Source organism: Hylobates moloch, unplaced genomic scaffold (assembly GCF_009828535.3).
Source record: "Hylobates moloch isolate HMO894 unplaced genomic scaffold, HMol_V3 SCAFFOLD_7, whole genome shotgun sequence".
In the NCBI taxonomy this organism is placed as follows: domain Eukaryota; kingdom Metazoa; phylum Chordata; class Mammalia; order Primates; family Hylobatidae; genus Hylobates; species Hylobates moloch.
The window spans coordinates 36141296-36161058 of NW_026652282.1; the positions used below are offsets into that span (position 1 = coordinate 36141296).

At 39.2% G+C, this 19763-nt stretch overlaps 1 protein-coding gene across 3 annotated transcripts in view; it reads right to left on the reverse strand.

Annotated features, from left to right (window-relative positions):
- Positions 1 to 5: 5 nt before the first annotated feature.
- MED14 (mediator complex subunit 14) overlaps positions 6 to 19763 on the reverse strand; it is an 87983-nt gene continuing 68225 nt past the window's right edge. Inside the window, exons 24-32 of one of the 3 annotated variants that reach the window (XM_032756744.2) lie at positions 19254 to 19346; positions 18354 to 18485; positions 15937 to 16119; positions 14541 to 14776; positions 11083 to 11262; positions 10882 to 10989; positions 6630 to 6755; positions 6059 to 6251; positions 1161 to 3572 (exon numbers count right to left, since the gene is read on the reverse strand). In XM_032756744.2, the coding sequence (XP_032612635.1) occupies positions 3499 to 3572; positions 6059 to 6251; positions 6630 to 6755; positions 10882 to 10989; positions 11083 to 11262; positions 14541 to 14776; positions 15937 to 16119; positions 18354 to 18485; positions 19254 to 19346 (1325 nt within the window). In that variant the 3' untranslated portion in view covers positions 1161 to 3498. Of the gene's footprint in view, positions 3573 to 6058; positions 6252 to 6629; positions 6756 to 10881; positions 10990 to 11082; positions 11263 to 14540; positions 14777 to 15936; positions 16120 to 18353; positions 18486 to 19253; positions 19347 to 19763 lie in introns of all 3 variants that reach the window. The other 2 variants (XM_032756745.2, XM_032756746.2) reach the window with 2 other exon arrangements.

A 19763-nucleotide genomic window follows, 5' to 3' on the forward strand; every position in this document is an offset into this window, starting at 1 on the left:
TCAGGTCAGTTTTACTTGTTTTTAGTAAGCTGAGCTTGGAAAACGTCAAAATTGTGTGTAGTTAAAAGCCTCTGAGGAAAGAGTCTAAAGATTAAACCTTCCCCTGACTGTGGTTCACAGCAAAAATGTCCAGTGTTTAGGAGCACTAGCTCACTCAAACTGCCCCTTCTTAGCAGTTTGATCTTAAGCAACCTTAATTTGATCTCAGGCAAATTACATTTCTCTGGGCCTCCATTTACTCATTTTTAAGAAGAGGATATCAATAACCTACCACATTGGGTTGTGAGGATTAAATACACATTGAAATGTTAAGAAAATGCCTAGCACATAGTAAGCTCTCAGTAAATACTTGCTATTATTTTATATTGACCTAAATATGCCCCTTCATCAATCAGTTATATTCTTGGGCAAGGTATTTTAACAAATCACTGGCCACTTGGAAGTGGAGGCAACTTACAGAAAATTGTGAGCATACCATGGAGTTCCTGGAGTTGTGCAGCACAGTGCTGGTTGGCCTCTGCTAACTTTGTCTTAACCTCAATGCTAAATCCATCCTAAGTAAATTTAAATCACATCCTTAGACACACTGTCCATTCTTAAACCGAATGAAAAAAAAATTCCCCAAGAAACAATGAACTACACATTAACATTTTCCCTCTGTGTCCCTTGAATGTAAGTTCTCTTAAAATTTTCTGTATACTGAATTTATATCAAGAACACTTGGATGATAAATAAATATTAAGGTAAAATGTAATAGGCATTTCTTTTGGGGGGAAAAAACTATGAAAGGAACAACTTTTTATATTGAAATTGGATCAGAATCCAGGGTAGCAAAGTTGTAACTTCTTGAAGTTATCAAATTAACCACAGTCCAAATAATGGCTGTTAGTATCCTTTGGCTGAACAGATTACTGTGTTAATTAGAACACAGTTATTACTGGTTCTTAAATTCAAAGTCATATATATTTTAGTTTATGCTTGCACTTAACTCACTCAGTTAATTTTCAAACATAAGGTTCGACTCCTGTTATTAACGACTTGACATGTTCTGCTGAAGCTCTCACTTTTCTTCTAATCCCGAAAGTACTTTTATACATTCTGAAATGGCATTTCAGCAGATGGAAAAATGAAGGTGGCAAATCAGGACCAATTTTTTATTTCAAGGTTAAATTAATACTAAACCAGACTATTAATGAAAACATCTTCATCAAAATCAACTAGAGAGAGTTGGTAGTTCTCTGAAACTTTGTATAAATTTTATTTATTACTGTAAATACTAAAATCACATGGAAAACACCTTAAAGTTAAATCCCAACCCGATTATTAGAGAAAAATCATTTGGGCATCCAGTCCCTTTGATTGAACCTGGGTAACAAAAGAGGCAAAAGACATGATTTGTGATGAAACTTACTATTCAAATGCTAAATGTTTTCAAGCTTTAATAAGGTATATATCAATTCCAAGTACCAAGCATAATATAAAAATTCAAATTCATGGGTTTACTCTTAATAAGCATCAAAAGCAAATTTTGTGCACTGAATCCTATCTTACTCTTGATTGGCACAATGCATTCAGAGATGAGTTATAATTAGGAAAAAAGAGTGTCCACTGAATGCATCATGTGTAAAAATGCAATTAACATTTCAAAACCACATTAAAAGGGAAAATACCTAAAAAGTTAACTCTTAATAAAATTATTTGAACCAATATTATCCTGCAGATAAAAATACATTTCCTGTATATACATGTAGATTTCTACATGAAAGAAAAGATTCAGCTCCAAATAGGAAAGGGCTGACTCTTGATAAAGACATTTTAGATTGCCAAACTGATGTGATTACCACTGTAAGAACTAAAAACAGAAGGATAAAAAGGTTAAGTTAAAGGAAAGATAAAAGTTTAGTCAACTACTCCTGAACAGTGGCAGAGTTGAGTGAGAAGTGGGAGATGAAGGCAGAAATAAGACAAAGAAGAAAGGCAAAGAAGGCCTCAAGTCTGATTGAAAATGAGTGGAGAATCAAGCAAAGTTGAGAACAGATATGATATAGGTGCAGTGAGATACTTGAAACTAGAATTTGATAGTTGATAGTTATAGAAGCTCAATTAAATCATCTTGAAGTGGAATTAGACAAAGCATCTACATTTTAATGGAGAACCAGTATTACAGTGTCCAGATAACTCGGCATGGTATTATCATTTAAAAATTTTTCCTAAATACCATGAAGTCGGTAGAAGACCTTTGCATCAGATCATGTTCTTTGAAGCTTAAAAAAGTCCCTGACTGACTAGGAAAGACAGCATAGTGCTCCAAAAAGAAACCCTGCAGAGATGTATTAATACCAAAAACTCCATTTGACCCTGGACAGGCCCAGGATTCGGGATTCTTCAAAATGAGGGGAATGGACCGGGTTTCTTCCAAGCAAAACATTCTATCGTTTTGTTGACAATGAATTAAATTGAAATTGTTTAGAACAATCCCAATTTTGGTGGGGAAGGCAAGGAGAATAAGTTAAGCAAGATAAAGAAAGCTCACAGAAACTTCATGCAGAGGTACAGCATTAAAGTTCTTTGTTTCCTAATTAATGTTGTATGCAGAAGTATTCTGTAAACTAAATTTTCCTGACAGAAAAGTTCCCACATCCTCAACAGATGAGAATGATTGCATTATTTGGGATCCTTGATCAATATGAACCACATACTGTCCCTTCTCAAAGACTAAGTTCCTTATTTTTCACCCAAATCCTATATATTGAAAGACAACCGAGGTGTTAAATGTTAACCACTAGTCAAGTTAGGAATGTCTGAAGAAAATATATTAACCTTGACATAAAGAAGATGTTTTTGGTCAAATTTCAGACACATATTATTATAAATTAATAACTGGCTCCATCCACCAGGTTAAAGATGAAGGGAGGGCCTAAGATGTCTCTAGAGTTTATATACACACAAGTGAGTGTCACTGTTTTGTTTTGTTTTTGACCTAGTTTTATTAAATATTGCTTCCTTGGGGTGTGTTTATAACAACTCCCAGAACATTTCCTGTAAGGATTCAAAGCGGTCATATTAAAATACAGCTTCAATATAAAGTTTATCACAGTTTTACAGTATTCAAAAATGACAGACCTGCCTTAAAAAACAAAACAAAAACCAAAAAAGGACTATTACACCCAAAACATAAGAAAACAATTAAATAAACAAGTTTGGCATTTTCATAACTTTATAGTATAAAACAGAATATTAAATTTATTACTGGCAAACGGACACTGATTTATTTCCTTTGAAATGTGTCCCATTTAAACACACTATACAAGTTCATTATACAAAAGATGGATGATCATTTTGATGAAAGAAGTGCACCCTGAAAATTTTTGCCAGTTTAGAATATTTAGCTCTTAAAGTTTAAAAAAAAAGTCCTTTTCCTTTTTTAAACTGAAGGCTGAATTCAGATTTGTTTTGTTGTCTCATCTGTCAGCCTTCCTGGTTTAAAAACAATAGTGTCTATGGACGCCCACCAGGGGGCAGTGTAAGATTAGCCATTAAATCACGAACAGCTGCAAATATTGTGCATTCACCTGCAACAGAGAAAAATGGTCATTAGCTATTCGCAATACAGGAAAGATGTTAACACACCGGTAGGGGAAGGGGTAATTAAATCTAAAATTAGTGAGAACTTTAAAGATCAAAATAAAAGACAATTTTAACTGCCCAGATTATTGGGGATTAAGCTGTGGTGTTAAGTATCAGATTATATTTGGTTTGGATTTTTTTTCTCAGGAGGAAACGTCAAGCAAGTCCCAGTTAGGTTTGTATTTAGGAAGATATGCCTAGAGTTTCTGTTTAGAAACACTGTAGCATTAGACAAGCCTTTGAAGTTGGGCTTTAAGGCTGAGTGCTTATGGGCATTTTGGATATCATAAAAACATCTAGTTTATATTTATGCATTAGTTACAACTTTGGTGGTATCTTTCAAACGTTGCATTAAAGGCCAGATAAAAATGTTTAGGACAGCGCTGTCCAATAGAACTTTTTGTGATGATGGAAATGTTGTATAAGTGTGCCATGGCTACTAAGCACTTGAAATATAGCTAGTGTGACTGAGGAACTGAATTTAAAATTTTATTTAATTTTCATTAACTTAAATTTAAGTAGCCACATGCTGGCTAGTGGCAGTTATACTGGACAGTGCATGTCTCTGACATCTATTGGAGTTTTCTCTCAAAATTCAAGGAAATGGTCAACTTCCAGAGTTCAACATTAAAATCAATTAAATACAAAAATGATTTTTCTTAAAAGCACTTCATCAGAAGAGAAGTGATGGGTGTGGGAGGTGGGGTGGGAGACTGAAGTATGGTACACCAACAATCCAAAAACAGGATTTGTGGGTGGGGAGGGTGCTGGCGATTCATCCTCTCAACTTCTCCTTTGCTCAAAGAAACCAAATACTCTACTTCTTGTAAATATTACAAGTATTTAAATATTATAAACCAAAAGCTGGATCCCTCCCTCTAGAGCATGGTCTAACACTGTATACAGTGGCTGAAAGTGGGAGAACTGAAGACCTCATGTGAACCATGGCCTTTCAGCAAAGGGCAGGATGTACAGTGATCCTGTGCACATGAGAAGGTACAGAAAGAAAAAGGAGATCCAAAGGTCTGCCCAGTCCAAGGGGGAAAAAAAGGGAAAACACTTCCAAAATATCTCAACAATTTCTTAAAAGGAGAAGTATTGTTTTTTAAAAAACACATTTTCATTACTGATAGGCAAGAAAACTTGCTTGATCCCAATAGGATCAAAACATTTTCCTTTTAATTTTAAATTCCACAAGACATAATACATAAAAACACATAAGATAATGACAGCCATCTGCTTGTGAAGGAATGGTGTTTATTATCAAGGTTCTACTGGACTGTTACTTTGAGAATACTGATAGCTTTAAACTTTGATTCTTGAGGACCTATTTTTAGCTGAAAGAAGAGAGAAGTCAAAGGATGAAAGCAGAAAATTGTAAGAAGTAGAAGAAGTATTACAACAAAAGAAGCACACCCTTCTCTACTGCCCAGTGTATTCCTTATACATTAAAGTGAGAACTCGCCTGCATATCCAATGTGGGGAAACAAATAGCTAAATATATCATTTCTCTCCTGATTCCTAGTTCTGGAAAACTTTGGACACTGTAGTACCTAAAAATGTTTCAGAGAACAACTTTCCCTCATTTAAAAACATAATTGTTATTTAACTATTCTAAACAGAGAGAGATACAGAGAACTTCCTTAATGTTAGAAATAAGCAAATTTTAAATTTAAATTTCCTTAATATTAGAAATGAGCAAAATGGAAGAAAAGTTCTCTTTGCTGAACTTTGTATTTTGCAACCCCAAATTTAGCACTGCCAGGAGTTATGTGTTAAGTGAAATCTACTCCAGTATTGCAGGGACCTTGTTTATCTTTCTAGAAACATTCTGGTTTCCTCGGAAATGTTCAGTTTGAGAGCTTCATTGTGCACATGGTGAAAAGGTTCACTTGCACCCACCTGACACTTATATAAGAAGCCCAAAAAAGCAGTAATGCCATTTGTATCAGCTTTTATTCTTCACAAAACATTTAGAAGATACAGAACTTTTAATAATATTCTTCTATTCATGATTGAACCATGAAATATGAGAAACCAACATGCATTTCAACTTTGTGATGTACAGAGTGGCAGGTATTGATGGTAGGGCAGGAATTCACAGCCGTGGAAAATTCTATCATCCTAACCTAGGTCTTTGTGGCAATGTGTGCTATAAATACAAGCTTCTGGCATTAGCAACTGGGTCAGTCCCAATAGTAAATCACTAACAAAATGTCCAGGCAGCAGAGAAATGGACAAAAATGAAGAACCAGTGAGAAAGGAAGAAAGCGACAGGCAGACATTAAGAGGGCCACGGCAACCAGACCTCTATTGCTATGACTGGGTGGTAGAGTAGGTAAGGAGGGAGAAGAGAAGAGGAGAAAGGGGTGTCTCTCAAAAGAACTTTTATAACATATATGCAATAAAATATTGTCTACTGGTCATGTACCTTGTCGTGGTGGATTCATCTCTGCAAACCTCTTCAGAATGTTGCTGACCATCATGGGAGCAGCAACAGAAGAGTTCTGCTGTCTGGGAATGTCTGCCTGCTGGGTTGTACCTGAAGCCATGTCATAAATGATTGGAACTATAATACTAACAGGTTCTTGGGGAGGGACCGATGTTTTCTGAGTTAGTTGAAGCTGTATACACACAACACACACAAAAGAGAATAAAAACATCATAAAACACCTGTCTAAATGTATCAAAGGTACTATCATTTACTATACTTTCAGATTAAGATAAGCAAGCAAAAGAAAATTACACATGACAAGAAAAGTGACAAACAACTGAATATTATGGTTAACATGCAACTGTGCTACACAATTACCTGGTTCAATAAATATCTGTTTATTACTAAAGGAACCAGGATGTCATGACATCTATGCTGACAATTAAGGAATCCTGGCCTCTATTTGGCAACAAGAGATAATTTATGCAGTTATCCAAAAGTTGCTCTATTATCATGTGGCATTTTTCTCAGAAGCTCTGTACATGCACAGATGCTGGGTGGTACTTACAAAAAATAGCATTTTGGATTTCAGCACCACAGCAGGCGTACCAGGAGGTGCAATCGGCGGCGCGCTGGGAGGGATCGTCAGGCAAAACTGAACATTCCATTTTAGCTGTGTTGCCTGGTCAGGGAACTATTTTGAGGGGGAAAAATCAAGATAAAGGCATATAAACATTTAAAATCATATTCTAGTAGGAAAGTCTGAGAGGTTAGAAATTTGTTTCATACCCAATTATTAACAGAACATAAAGCTGATAACATGCACTTTTTCAAAACAAATATATACATGAAGTTGCTAACTGAAAAGTCAACTGTGGACTTATGTAAGATTTTCCCCTTCCTTCCCTCCCACTTCGTTAATTCCTAAGGCCTATGGATTCGGCTTCTGCAAGCTCTCTGACATCTGTTCCCTCCTCTCTATATTCATTGAGGCCACCATGTACAGGGCTTTATTACTTCTCCTGTGCTCCCCTAACAGCTCTTTCCAGTGGCTGCCTCTTCCAGTCCATCCTCATACCACCATCAAACATAGGTCCTACAACACGGTTCTAGTCAAGCTCACAAATGTTCAGTGATATTTAGTGACACATGCTATCCCCCTACCACCCACAACTGAGGACCAACACCTAGCATTCAAGGCCCTTCTTAACTGTGCCAATCTAGACTTCCCAGTCCTGTTCCAACTCTTTGCCTAAACAAACTAGTCAAACTGTGTGAAAGATTTTTAAATTATATCATCGGTGCATTTTTAGCCACATAAATATTTACTCCTTTAAAAATTCAAATGGATTTCTTTTTGACATAAATAATGTTTCCTACAGCCTATTAGATCAGAAGCCAAATGTTGAGACTATTAGCAAAAGAACACTGTTGCCCCAATATTTATAGTAAAACGCTAACTAAAAAAAGAGTGAGGTAATTGAAGTTACTCAAATCAACACTAGAAACATTAAAATGAAAAGACCACTGTAAGATTGAAAAAAATACATCAGCTGCCATCTGGATTCCATCTATATACTTTCACAGTATGTATCTCCCCATACAGAGAAGATCAATTATATGATAAATGAGCATCTGAAAAAGTTGGATCCATACCTCCTCATATTTGACACCAAAACAAAGTGAGGCTCTGTCTCAAAATAAATAAATAAAAATAGATTTAAAAATTTAAATAATTAAAAAAAGGAATCCAACTGGTATTAGAAAAAAAACTTTGGGAGGATTATTTCAAACTCTGGGAGTGAGAAGAATCTAACAATGATACAAAATCAGGAAAGCTTAAAAACCAATATTGATACATTTCACTATTTAAAAGAAAATTTTGCATAGCTAAACCTACTAAAAGTCAAGTCAAAACACAAATGAAAAATGAAGAAAAAATATTTACAATGAATATCCCAAGGGGCTAACTTCGCTAATGTACATACCCAATTCCTACAAATCAAAAGACCTAGAAATCCACAAATCAGAAAGACCCAAAGTCTAAAGACTGATAAAACTGTTGACAAGGATGTGGGAAAAAGCCAGTACTCTCATTGCTGGTGGGAATATAAACTGGCATAACCTCTATGGAGAACAATTTGGCAAAATCTACCAAAATTACAATTACATATATCCTCCGACCCAGCAATTCTACAGGTATACTGGCACACATCCATAAAAAGGCTCTTTATTGTGGCACTGTTTGTAACAGCAAAATATCAGAAGAAACCAAAATGGCCAACAAGTTGGGACTACTCAGCAATTTTAATACATTCATCTAACGAAATACTAAGCTTTGTTAAACAACACAAAACAAAGACATCCTTTATATACTGATATGGAAAGATCTCCAAGATTTGTTCAGTGAATAAAGCAAGATGCTCCTCCATTTCAAGCAATATGCCAGGTTAGATATCCTGGAAATCACATCCACCACAAACACTAAAAATACTGGGGTTGGAAAGGCATCTTTTTTTTTTTAATTTTTGAGACGGAGTCTTGCTCTGTCACCCAGGCTGGAGTGCAATGGTGTGATCTCGGCTCACTGCAGCCTCTGCCTTCTGGGTTCAAGCGATTCTCCTGCCTCAGCCTCCTGTGTAGCTGGGATTACAGGTGCCCGTCACCACACCTGGCTAATTCTTTGTATTTTTAGTAGAGATGGAGTTTCACCATGTTGGCCAGGCTGGTCTCAAACTCCCAACCTCACGTGATCCACCCGCCTTGGCCTCCCAAAGTGCTGGGATTACAGGTATGAGCCCCCACGCCCAGCCAAAGGCCATCTTTTTAAATGCTATTATGCATTGAATTGCGCACCTGAAAAAGACATGAAGTCCTAACCCCCAGCACCCATGAATATGATCTTATCTGAAAACCAGGTCTTTGGGGATGTAATCAAATTAAGATGAGGTCATTAGAATGGTCCCTAATCCAGTATGACTGTTGTCCTTTATAAGAAGAGAAGAGACACAGGCAGACACATACACAGAGAGAATACCATGTGATGACAGAGGCAGAGGTTGCAGTAGCTAAGGAATACCAAAGACCGCTGGAACCACCTGAAGCTAAGAGAAACGCATGGAACAGATTTAACCCTAGAGTCTTCAGAGAGCATGGCCCCGCTGACCCCTTGATTTAGGATTTCTGGCCTCCAGAACTGTGAGAGAATAAACTCCTATTGTTTTAAGCCACTCAGCTTGCCATAATTTGTTGTGGCAACCCTAGAAAACTAACACGAATGCAGACTGAGCTATGCAGAAACTAAGGGAAATCCCGCAAGGGCCAACAACAAATCAAGAACAGATATTCAGTGCTCTGAAGGCAGCTGCTGCCCATGGAGCATCCTGCTGTCTCTTACTTTGCACTTCAGATTGACTGATTGATTTGATTGATTTTTTTGGAGATGGAGTCTCACTCGGTTGTCCAGGTTGGAGTGCAGTGGCATGATCTTGGCTCACTGCAACCTCTGCCTCCTGGGTTCAAGCGATTCTCCTGCCTCAGCCTCCCAAGTAGTTGGGACTACAGGCATGTGCCACCACGCCTGGCTAATTTTTTTGTATTTTTAGTAGAGACGAGGTTTCACCATGTTGCCCAAGCTGGTCTGGAACTCCTGAGCTCAGGCAATCGGCCTGCCTCGGCCTTCCGAAGTGCTAAGATTACAGGCGTAAGCCACCGTGCACAGCCTTTTTTTGAGACAGTCTCACTCCATCACCCAAGCTGGAGTGCAGTGGCACGATCTCGGCTCACTGCAACCTCCGCCTCCCGGGTTCAAGCTATTTTTCTGCCTCAGCCTCCCGAGTAGCTGGGACTACAGGCCATGCCACCATGCCTAGCTAATTTTTCAGTATTTTTAGTAGAGACAGGGTTTCACCACATTGCCCAGGCTGGTCTCAAGCTCCTGGCTCAGGCAGTCGGCCTGCCTCAGCCTCCCAAAGTACTAGGATTACAGGTGTGAGCCACCGCACCCGGCCTGCACTTCAGTTTTAACAGCTATTCAGGACACAAAGTCTAGGACCAACAAAGGTGAGGAGTCAGATTTTTAAAAATTATATGTTATAAATTTATACATAAACCATCTCATAAAAATGGAAAAAAGTACAAAACAGGATGTGTAAATATCATTTCATTTAAAACATTTATAAGAAGGCTGCACACAGTGGCTCACACCTGTAATCCCAGCACTTTGGGAGGCCAAGGTGGGTGGATCACTTGAGACCTGAAGTCTGAGACCAGCCTGAACAACATGGTGAAACCCCGTCTCTACCAAAAAAAAAAAAAAAAAAAAAAAAAAGCCAGGTGTGGTGGCATGCACCTGTAGTCCCAGCTACTCAGGAGGCTGAGGTGGGAGAATCACCTGAGCCCCAGAGGTCGAGGCTGCAGTTAACTGAGATTGCATCACTGCACTCCAGCCTGGGCATCGGAGTGAGACCCTGTCTCAATCAATGTTATTTGCTTTTATGAATGGACCATCTCTGGAAGGAGAGGCAAGCCATGGTAACTCTGGTTGGCCAGAAGACAGTTGGACAGGGATGGAGGGGACAGGGATAGCTAGACAGGAACTGATGGGAAATTTCTCACTATATTATCTTGTTTTAAATTCAAAAGATAAAACAGAGTTGTGTTACCTATTCAAAGATAAATAAAATTTAAGTTAAAAATTAAGAATTTAAGAGAAAAATAGAAGAAACTACATAGATGGGTGAAAACCAATAAACACTGCTCCCACCAAGTCTAACCTCCTCAAACCAACCTTGCTAGAAATGTGTATCTCTGTAACTTACCAGCTCCAGCTTCATAATGTGCACACAATCCCTGAGGATGTGTGTAGGAGCTCCTAATAGCTTGGTGAAGGCTATTAACGTATTAGCTTTAAATGGTGGTCCTGCAACCTACAGAGATAAATACAGCAAGTTACTCTTCATTCTACATTAATGCTTCTGTTTCATTAATTATATTCAAATTATGCACTATTAAACACATACTCTTGTTTCAAAGAATTTCTCCAAAACTTGAAGCTCATCAGGTTTCCACTGTCCTGCATTTTCAGGTGTCACTTTTAGCTGAAGCGTTTGGTTGGTTTTGGGACTAAGGGCTACTCTGCATTTCAGTGCATCAGTCTTAAACATGATCACTCCGGGTTCATTAGAATTTATCAGCTGCAGCTACAAAACAAGGACACATCAAATTAACATGTAAGTCAAAGAGAAAATGAAGATGTTACTGAGAGAATTGTTCCAAAAGGAAAACCACTAAGTTGATACCTATTCCAAAACAAAGGCACCTACAGCATTGAGCATCAACTGCTGTCAACACTGCAAAAAGAGATGTGATCAGACATTATGTGCCTCTTGACGGAAGAACATAACTCTACCTATGAAGTATTCTTGCAAAACAACATCAAAAAGCTTGAGCCTGAATTCATGCAGTAGTTTGATCCAGAGGACTGACCAATGTGATAGAAAACATAGGGATCAAAAAAATACGAAGTGATTCCAAATTGTATAAGGATAAAGAAGGAGAACTAGATGGGGGAACCAAAAGTTTGAAGGGGACTTAGAAAAACCTATTTCAGTTCTGATTCAAGGTGTAAAAAATGAGACAACCTGGGAAATCTGGGTATTAACTAGATATGTGATAAAGAAATTTTTTTTTTAGGTATGAGAATGGTGCAGGTTTTGTTTTTTTGTTTTAAGAGTCCATACCTTTTAGAGACATATGCAAAAATTTTTATGCAAGAAATTATGTCTGAGATTTGCTGTGAAAATCTGGGGGGAGGAGTTCTAGATGAAACAATACTGATATTAGTTAACTGTTGGAGGTGGGTGATAAGAGTACAGAAGTTCATTATACTATTCTACTTCTGTATATGCTGAACATTTTCCACAATATTTTTTTTTAAAGTGGCACATTAGAAAAAAAGAAGACAGAGTACAATTACAAAGAGTTAGATCTGGATTAGGCTCTTATTCTAGCCCAGGGGTTGACAAACTTTTTCTGTAAAGTGTTATATAGAAAAAGTTGCAGGTTTTATGCACTATATGGTCTCTGTCACAATTATTCAATGTTGTCATCACAGCTGAAAGCAGCTATAGACAATACATAAATGAACAGGTGTGGCTGTGTTCCAATAAAACTTTATTTACAAAAACAGGTGGTGAGAAGGACATAGCACCAGGGGTCGTAGTTTACTGACCCGTTTTAGCAGAGTATGTTGATTATGCAGCTGAGCAAAATGAGGCCAAAGAGCTGAAAGCTTACATAGATGGTAAGTGGCATAGCTGAGGCTAGATCCCAGGTCTGATGATTACCATTTTGAGTGCTAATTTTAGTTTATTTTATTATTTTTCTTTCTTTTCTTTTGAATGCTTATTCAAAAACGTTTCCCCACCAAATCTTAGTATGAAGGTTGCAAAATGGCTTTACACTAAGCATGGAGTGAATATTTTAAACATTCACCATTTTTAATTCTTTATTTTTTGAGACGGAGTCTCGCTCTGTTGCCCAGGCTGGAGTGCAGTGTCACGATCTCGGCTCACTGCAACCTCTGTCTCCCAGGTTCAAGCGATTCTCCTGCCTCAGTCTCCCGAGTAGCTGGAATTACAGGCATGTGCCACGACGCCCAGATAATTTTGTTTGTTTGTTTGTTTGTTTTGAGAGTCTCGCTCTGTCTGCTCAGGCTGGAGTGCAGTGTCACAATCTCGGCTCACTGCAACCTCTGCCTCCCGGGTTCAAATTATTCTCATGCCTCAGCCACCCAAGTAGTTGGGATTACAGGCGTGCGCCACCACACCTGGCTAATTTTTGTGTTTCTAATAGAGATGGGGTTTCACCATGTTGGCCAGGCTGGTCTCGAACTCCCGGGCCCAAGTGATCCGCCTACCTCGGCCTCCCAAAGTGCTGGGATTACAGGCATGAGCCACCGCGCCTGGCCTTGTATTTTCAGTAGAGATGGGGTGTCGCCATGTTGGCCAGGCTGGTCTCAAACTCCTGACCTCAAGTGATCCGCCCGCTTCAGTCTCCCAAAGTGCTGGGATTACAGACATGAGCCACTGTGCCCGGCCTAAACATTCACCATTTTGACTACCTCATTAATACATGCATCTACCAATAATAACAGTAATTATAAATAATGAAAATGCCAAGACAGTATATTAAGGGCTTTACATGAAATATCTCAAATCCCCACAACTGTTATCAGTTAGGTAAATACTATTATCTGAAGAAATTTGCCTAAGCACACGTTAGCAGGTAGTATGGCTGGCTACAAACCCAGGCAGCCTGACTCTAGAACTGGTGCTCTCAATTATAAATTATCTCCTAAGCCTATCAGCACAGGATAAATTAGAAGTCTTTTTTCTTTTTTTTTTTTTTAGAAGTCTTTTTTCTACAAGAGTTTTTAAAAATTCAATTGTTCATTTATTTATTTATTTATGAGACACAGTCTTACTCTGTTGCCCACGCAATCTTGGCTCACTGCAACCTCCGCCTCCCAGGTTCAAGCAATTCTCCTGCCTCAACCTCCCATATAGCTGGGATGCCTGGCTAATTTTTGTATTTTTTAGTAGACGACGGGGGTTTCATCATGTTGCCCAGGCTGGTCTTGAACTCCTGACCTCAAGAGATCTGCCCACCTCAGCCTCTCAAAGTGCTGCGATTACAGGCATGAGCCACCGTGCCTGTCCTGTTCACATATTTAAAAAGAAGCTTTTGTCCTTCTAACCATAAATAATTTTCTTCAAAATTTTTTTTCTCTTTTTATTTTTTTAGAGACAGGGTCTCACTCGATCACCCAGGATAAAGTGCAGCACATGACCACAGCTCACCGTAACCTAGAACTCCTGGTCTCAAGCAATCCTATCCTCCTGCCTCAACCTCCCAAGTAGCTAGGACTACAGGTGCATGCCTGCTAATTTTTAAAATTTTTTGTAGAGAGAGGGTCTTGCTATATTGCCTATGGTGGTCTGGAACTCTTGGGCTCAGTGATCCTCCTGCCTCAGCCTTCCAAAGTGCTGGGATTACAGGTATAAGCCACCACACCCAGCCAATTATTTTATTTCAATAAAGACTCAGAGTCAAAATCAGCTTGCCCGCACGGGCACTCCAGAAGGCAAATAATTACTGGTATGCTATTCTCTGCAAGGCCAGATCCTGTGCGCACCGGTCCTGTGTGCTGTAGAAACCTATCTCCAGGTCCATGTTAGCCACATAACATAGAAACCACAGCACAGCAAACTGTATAATGCAGAAATATGTTAACATAGAATGGAAAATAATGGAGTCCATTTTTAATGCCAGGTTAGGGTGAAAAGCATAATTCTAACAAGCTTGTTAAAGGAGGGAAGGTGAAGGAATGTCACGTTAGTTCAGATCCTATCCTGCAGGACAATTTAGCATTTTACCCTTAACAATTACCACTTAGAAGGTCACTAGGTACCCATACCGTTTCTTGTTGAATAATTCTTTGAAGATGTCGTCTCATGATGACTGATCCAAGGAATCTCTCAAGTGGAGAACAAAGGTAACTACCTGCCAGGCCGGGCACAAGGCCCGGAGTTGGAGAGGGCAGCAGTAAAATGTTCAAGGCACTGTGAGTGAGGATGGTAGGTATGGATGCCGCCCAAGAGCGCTGAGGTAGTTTACGAGGTGGAGGCATGTTTGTTGGCATTGTCTGAGAACCTTTTGGGAAGGAAAACATGTTATGTCATTTACAAATACATACTATCTCACTGCTTCCTGTTTTGCTTTCATCATAAATCTTTGATGTTCTAAATCATTCTGTACTGTTTTAGTTACTCCTTGTGGTGTAACAATCATATATTAACAACCTGTTAGCAAAAACGGCCACTATTTTTCTCCTTCTTGTATCCAGGCCCCTTGCAATGTGACTTTGCAGCAACCCCTTTAAGGGGTGGACTCTATTTCTCCACCTGAAACCTGGCTGGCTTAGTGACTTGCTTCTGACCAACAGAATGTGGTGGAAGTGACACTGGGCTAGTTGTAGGCCTCAGCTTCTACTCCCTGCCTTAAAATCCTGTTGAGTCACCATGTGAACAAGCCTCAGATCAAGTGTGAAACCACACAAAGCAGAGAGAAACCTTGCCATCTGAGGCCATCTTAGATCAGCTAGTCCCAAACCAACCCAGCAGCTGACTACAGACATATGCGTGAGCTGCCCAGCAGAGTCTGAAGGAATCACTCAGCTGTGCTTAGCCTAAACTGCCAACCTGCAGAATTGTGAACCAATATATAACAATCATATATTGTTTTAAGCCACTAAATGTTATGTAGCAAAAGCTAACCAATAAATGTGTACAATTCTCTTCTCTGTTATTATGTGTGATATTGTGAAATATATATTTGCTCTTTGTCCTAGCTCCTGGCATACAAATCCTAAAATTTTTGGAATCTTCAAAGTGGTTAAGTGTCCTTTTGTATGCTAATGAGATGGCTGATGGCTGGCAGCCCTTAGGTAGCTTCAGGAAGGGGGCTGATCACAGGAAAGACAAGGCACGATTACAGGGTTGGTAGTTTCAGCCCCATCCCAAAGTTGATCACCAGTGGCCAGTGATTTAATCAAGAATGCCTACGTGATGAAGCTTCCATAAAAACCCAAAAGGACAGAGTTTGGAGAACTTCCAGATAGCCAAACATGTGGAGGCTCACAGAGGGCATGGAAACTCCACTCCCTTTATGCATCTCTTCATCTGCATCCTTTGTAATATCCTTTAAGTATCCTCTCTCAAAAAGTAGGTCATGACTTTCAAATGTGAGGATGCAACAAAATAGGTCACTTTGGGTTATACTAAAAAAGAACATAAAAATGTTGATATACTCACTTGTTCCAGCTCGAGGGGAATGAGAAGCATCTGGAACTGGAGAATGTAGTGAGGGGTTGGCTGGTGACATTCCAGGCATGCGTGCTGCTGGTGAGGGGCCGGACACTTGAGGAGATCCTGGCCAGTTCCCTGCTCGTCCACTTGGTGACACCATAGTGTACGGGGAACTAGGGTCAAGAGTTCCTATAAAAAAGGTAAACAAATGATTCTCAAAACCTATATTTTAATAACTGAAAATTATTTGACAGCATTCAAATCTTTACATAGTAATAATTTTATTTTTTCTTCCAATAAGATGTTTCACTGAAGCTTGATGTGTGTTAACATGTCATGCCTGAATCTCTATTTTGTGTAAGGTACTTTTTAACATGATACAAAAATTAGAAAAATATAAAGATTAAGAGACGATAAAATTTACCTTCACACAAGCTTCAATGTATGTAATATGTAACAATGTATGCTACTATATGCATTAAAATATTAAGCAAACAATCTCAGAGTTCTTTTAAAGGCAGAAATATTATATTTTTTAAACCAACTTTGACAAACTATATTTTCATTCTACTCCAAGTAGAATGAGGAGAAGGAAATTTTCCATATTCTTTATTTAGGCTACGTTGACTAAGAAATGAACCAAGACTCAAGTTTTGAAAGCAGTGACTTCCTGAACAATTTGATATTTAAATTTCATCCTCCATTGGTATCTACGAAGATATTCAAAAATAAAAAATAAATAAATTTCATCCTCCAGATATCTTCAACATATTATTATATCCCTCTGTAACCAAATGACAAACTGAAAAAATATTTTTACCATGTATATGTCAGAGAGTAAATGGTCTTTACTTAGGTCTTACAAATGGGCAAGAAAAAACACAAGAACATAGGCAAAGCATATATAACTGGGAGGTATAAAATAAGAAACACCAAAGACCGGCCAGGCACGGTGGCTCACACTTGTAATCCCAGCACTTTGGAAGGCTGAGGTGGGTGGATTGCTTGAGTCCAGGAGTTCGAGACCAGCCTGGGAAACACGGCAAAACCCCATCTCTACAAAAAAACACAAAAACTAGCCAGGCGTGGTGGTGCACATCTGTAGTCCCAGCTACTTTGCTGGGGAGGAGGTTCAGGCAGGAGGATCACTTGAACTTGAGAAGCCGAGGTTGCAGTGCACTGAGACTGCACCACTGCACTCCAGCCTGGGTAACAGAGTGAGACTGTCTCAAAAAGCAAAACAAAACAAAAACAAAAAAACCAAAGACCAACCAAAAAAGGGTTCAATTTTCTTCACTAATAAAGAAATACATTAAACAATAAGATACCATTTTTCACCTATGAAAATGGCCAGGGTCTTTAAAATACGTAATACTCCCTGCTGGCGATGATGCAGGATAACAGACATTCTTGTATGATGGTATGGGAAACGGTACAGCCTTTCAGATGAGCAGTTATATGTCTCGAAAGCTTTAGAATTTCTCAAATCCCTTGATACAACAATTCCACTTCTGGAACTTACTTAAGGAAATAATCATGGATATGAGCACAGATGGCACCATTTTTAATTGTGAAAAAATGGAAACATTCTAAACATATAACAATAGAAGAGCAGTTAAGTCATGGTATGCCCAGACAAGGGGATATTATTACGCCATATGGTATGATGATGTGGAGTTTTTAATAACAGAAATATTCCCACAAATATTAATAGTAAACTAAAATCCCAGGTGCTACACAGCTTAAAAACTGAGGAACCTGTTTATGTTCTATGGTATCATACTCATGATCTATTAAGTGAAAAAAAGGCACTGAACACTGTAAAGTATGCTGTCGTGTGTGTAAAGGAGAGGGGAAAGAACACTTGCATGTATTTGCTTGTGTATGCATAAAACAGCTCTGTAAGAATATCTACATGTTTCTGGGAAGAGGAACTAGGTGGTTGGTGGAATAAAAAGGAAACATTTCACTGACTACTTGTTCTATTTTTTATCTAGTTGAATCAATTTAAAATAAAATTTTTGAGTTAAAAAGTTAAAAAATTCAAGTCTCAAAACAATTCATATGTTAGGGTACCCATTGTCGGGGGCAAGGGCAGGTATTTGAGGGGGGAGACAAGCAGCTGGGTAGAGAGCAAGTGAGAATGGCAGAAACATGAGAGGGCAGGCAAGCAGGGCATGTGTGACAGGAAGGGCAAGGCAGAGCAACAGAGACAGCAAGGGAGAGTCCAAGGCAGAGACAAACTCACTGCTTGTTATCTCTGTGTGGTGGGATTAGATAAATTTGATATTCTTTTTGCTTGAGCAATATTTTTGCTACTTCCTCAATAAACAAGTATTAATTTTGCAATGAAAAATTTACTCAACAAAAATTATTTTCACATCAAGCTCTTATGCTATATCGATTTCCATTTACGGACTCACCATGTGGACTAGCAAAACTGGCCCCTGGTCCTATTGAGATTCCATGCGAGGATGGGGGAGGAGTTGGAACAAATGACGCTGGTGATGGGGCTCTCAAAGCCCCACTGGGGGAGCTGGCAGCATGCAGATTTCCTAATAAAGGAAAATAATTACAGATAATCTTGCAGGACACATTTTATGTCCTGTCCAAGGACCCCAAGTTAAAAATCTCCCTACAAACTAAAGAAACAAGTAGTATAGCTCCCATATATATAACACAGAGAAAAACTGGCAAGATTTCATTATCGAAAGAGAGTGTTCAATTCCATGGGCCCAAATTCTAGCTCTTATATTGACTAATTAAAAAAAAAATCCGGTGTACTTTTTATTCAGTTACTCGTTCATTCAACAAGAAGGCCTGAATGCCAACTTCATGCCAAGCACTGTTTTAGGCATTGGGGACACAGCAGTTAACAAAAGAGACAAAAATTCCTGCCCTCACAAAGCTTATATTCTAATAGAATGAGAAAGACAAGTATCTGTCAGGTAAGTGCTATGGAAAAAAATACAACAGGGTAAGGGGACAATATTGTGTAGTGAAGGAGGTGGGTATTGTTCCTTACATACAGCAATCAGAAAAGACCTCTCTAAGGAAGGGGGCATGTGAGCCGAGACGTGAAGAAAGTGAAGGATAAGGCATGAGGATACCCAGGGGATGAGATATTCCAGCCAAACAGAGAGCTAGTGCAAATGCCCCAAAGGTGGAAGCAGTTATAAATAACAGGGAGGAAGCCAGTGTGGCAAGAACAGAGTGAACGAGGGGGGCAGTGGGAAGAGAGGACACCAGAGAGGTTGGAGGAAGAGGGGTGGGTCCCAGATCACATGGGGACTTGTGGGCCACTCTAAGGACTTAGGGTTTACCCTGAATGAGTGGGAATCCAATGCAGAGTTTGGAGCGGAAATCATGGACGAACTTCTGTCCCTGAAGGATCACTCTAGCTGCTGTGGGACAGACTATAGAGCAAGGGTAGGGGTAGGGACAGGAAAACCAGTTAGAAACGACTGCAATAATTCAGGTGAGAGAGGACTAGTGGCTTGGGTAAAGGTGACAGACTATGGTAGTGAAAAGTGGTTGGATTCTGGGTAAATTCTAAAAATCAAGCTGACAGTATTTGGTATATGACCGAACATGGGTATGAGAGACGTCCAGCATGACTCGAAGAGCTTCGGCCCAAGTAGCAGGAAGGAAGGGCCTGCCATTTACTGAGCTGGGGTGTCTGTGGGAAGAGGAGCACTGGGGCAGTGAAGGGATCCAGAGGTTAGTTTCGGCCATGCTGAGTTGCAGGTATCTACCAGACATTACATGGAAATGATGCCGAATAGACAGCTAGAAAATACAATACTAAGGCTGGGTGTGGTGGCTCACGCCTG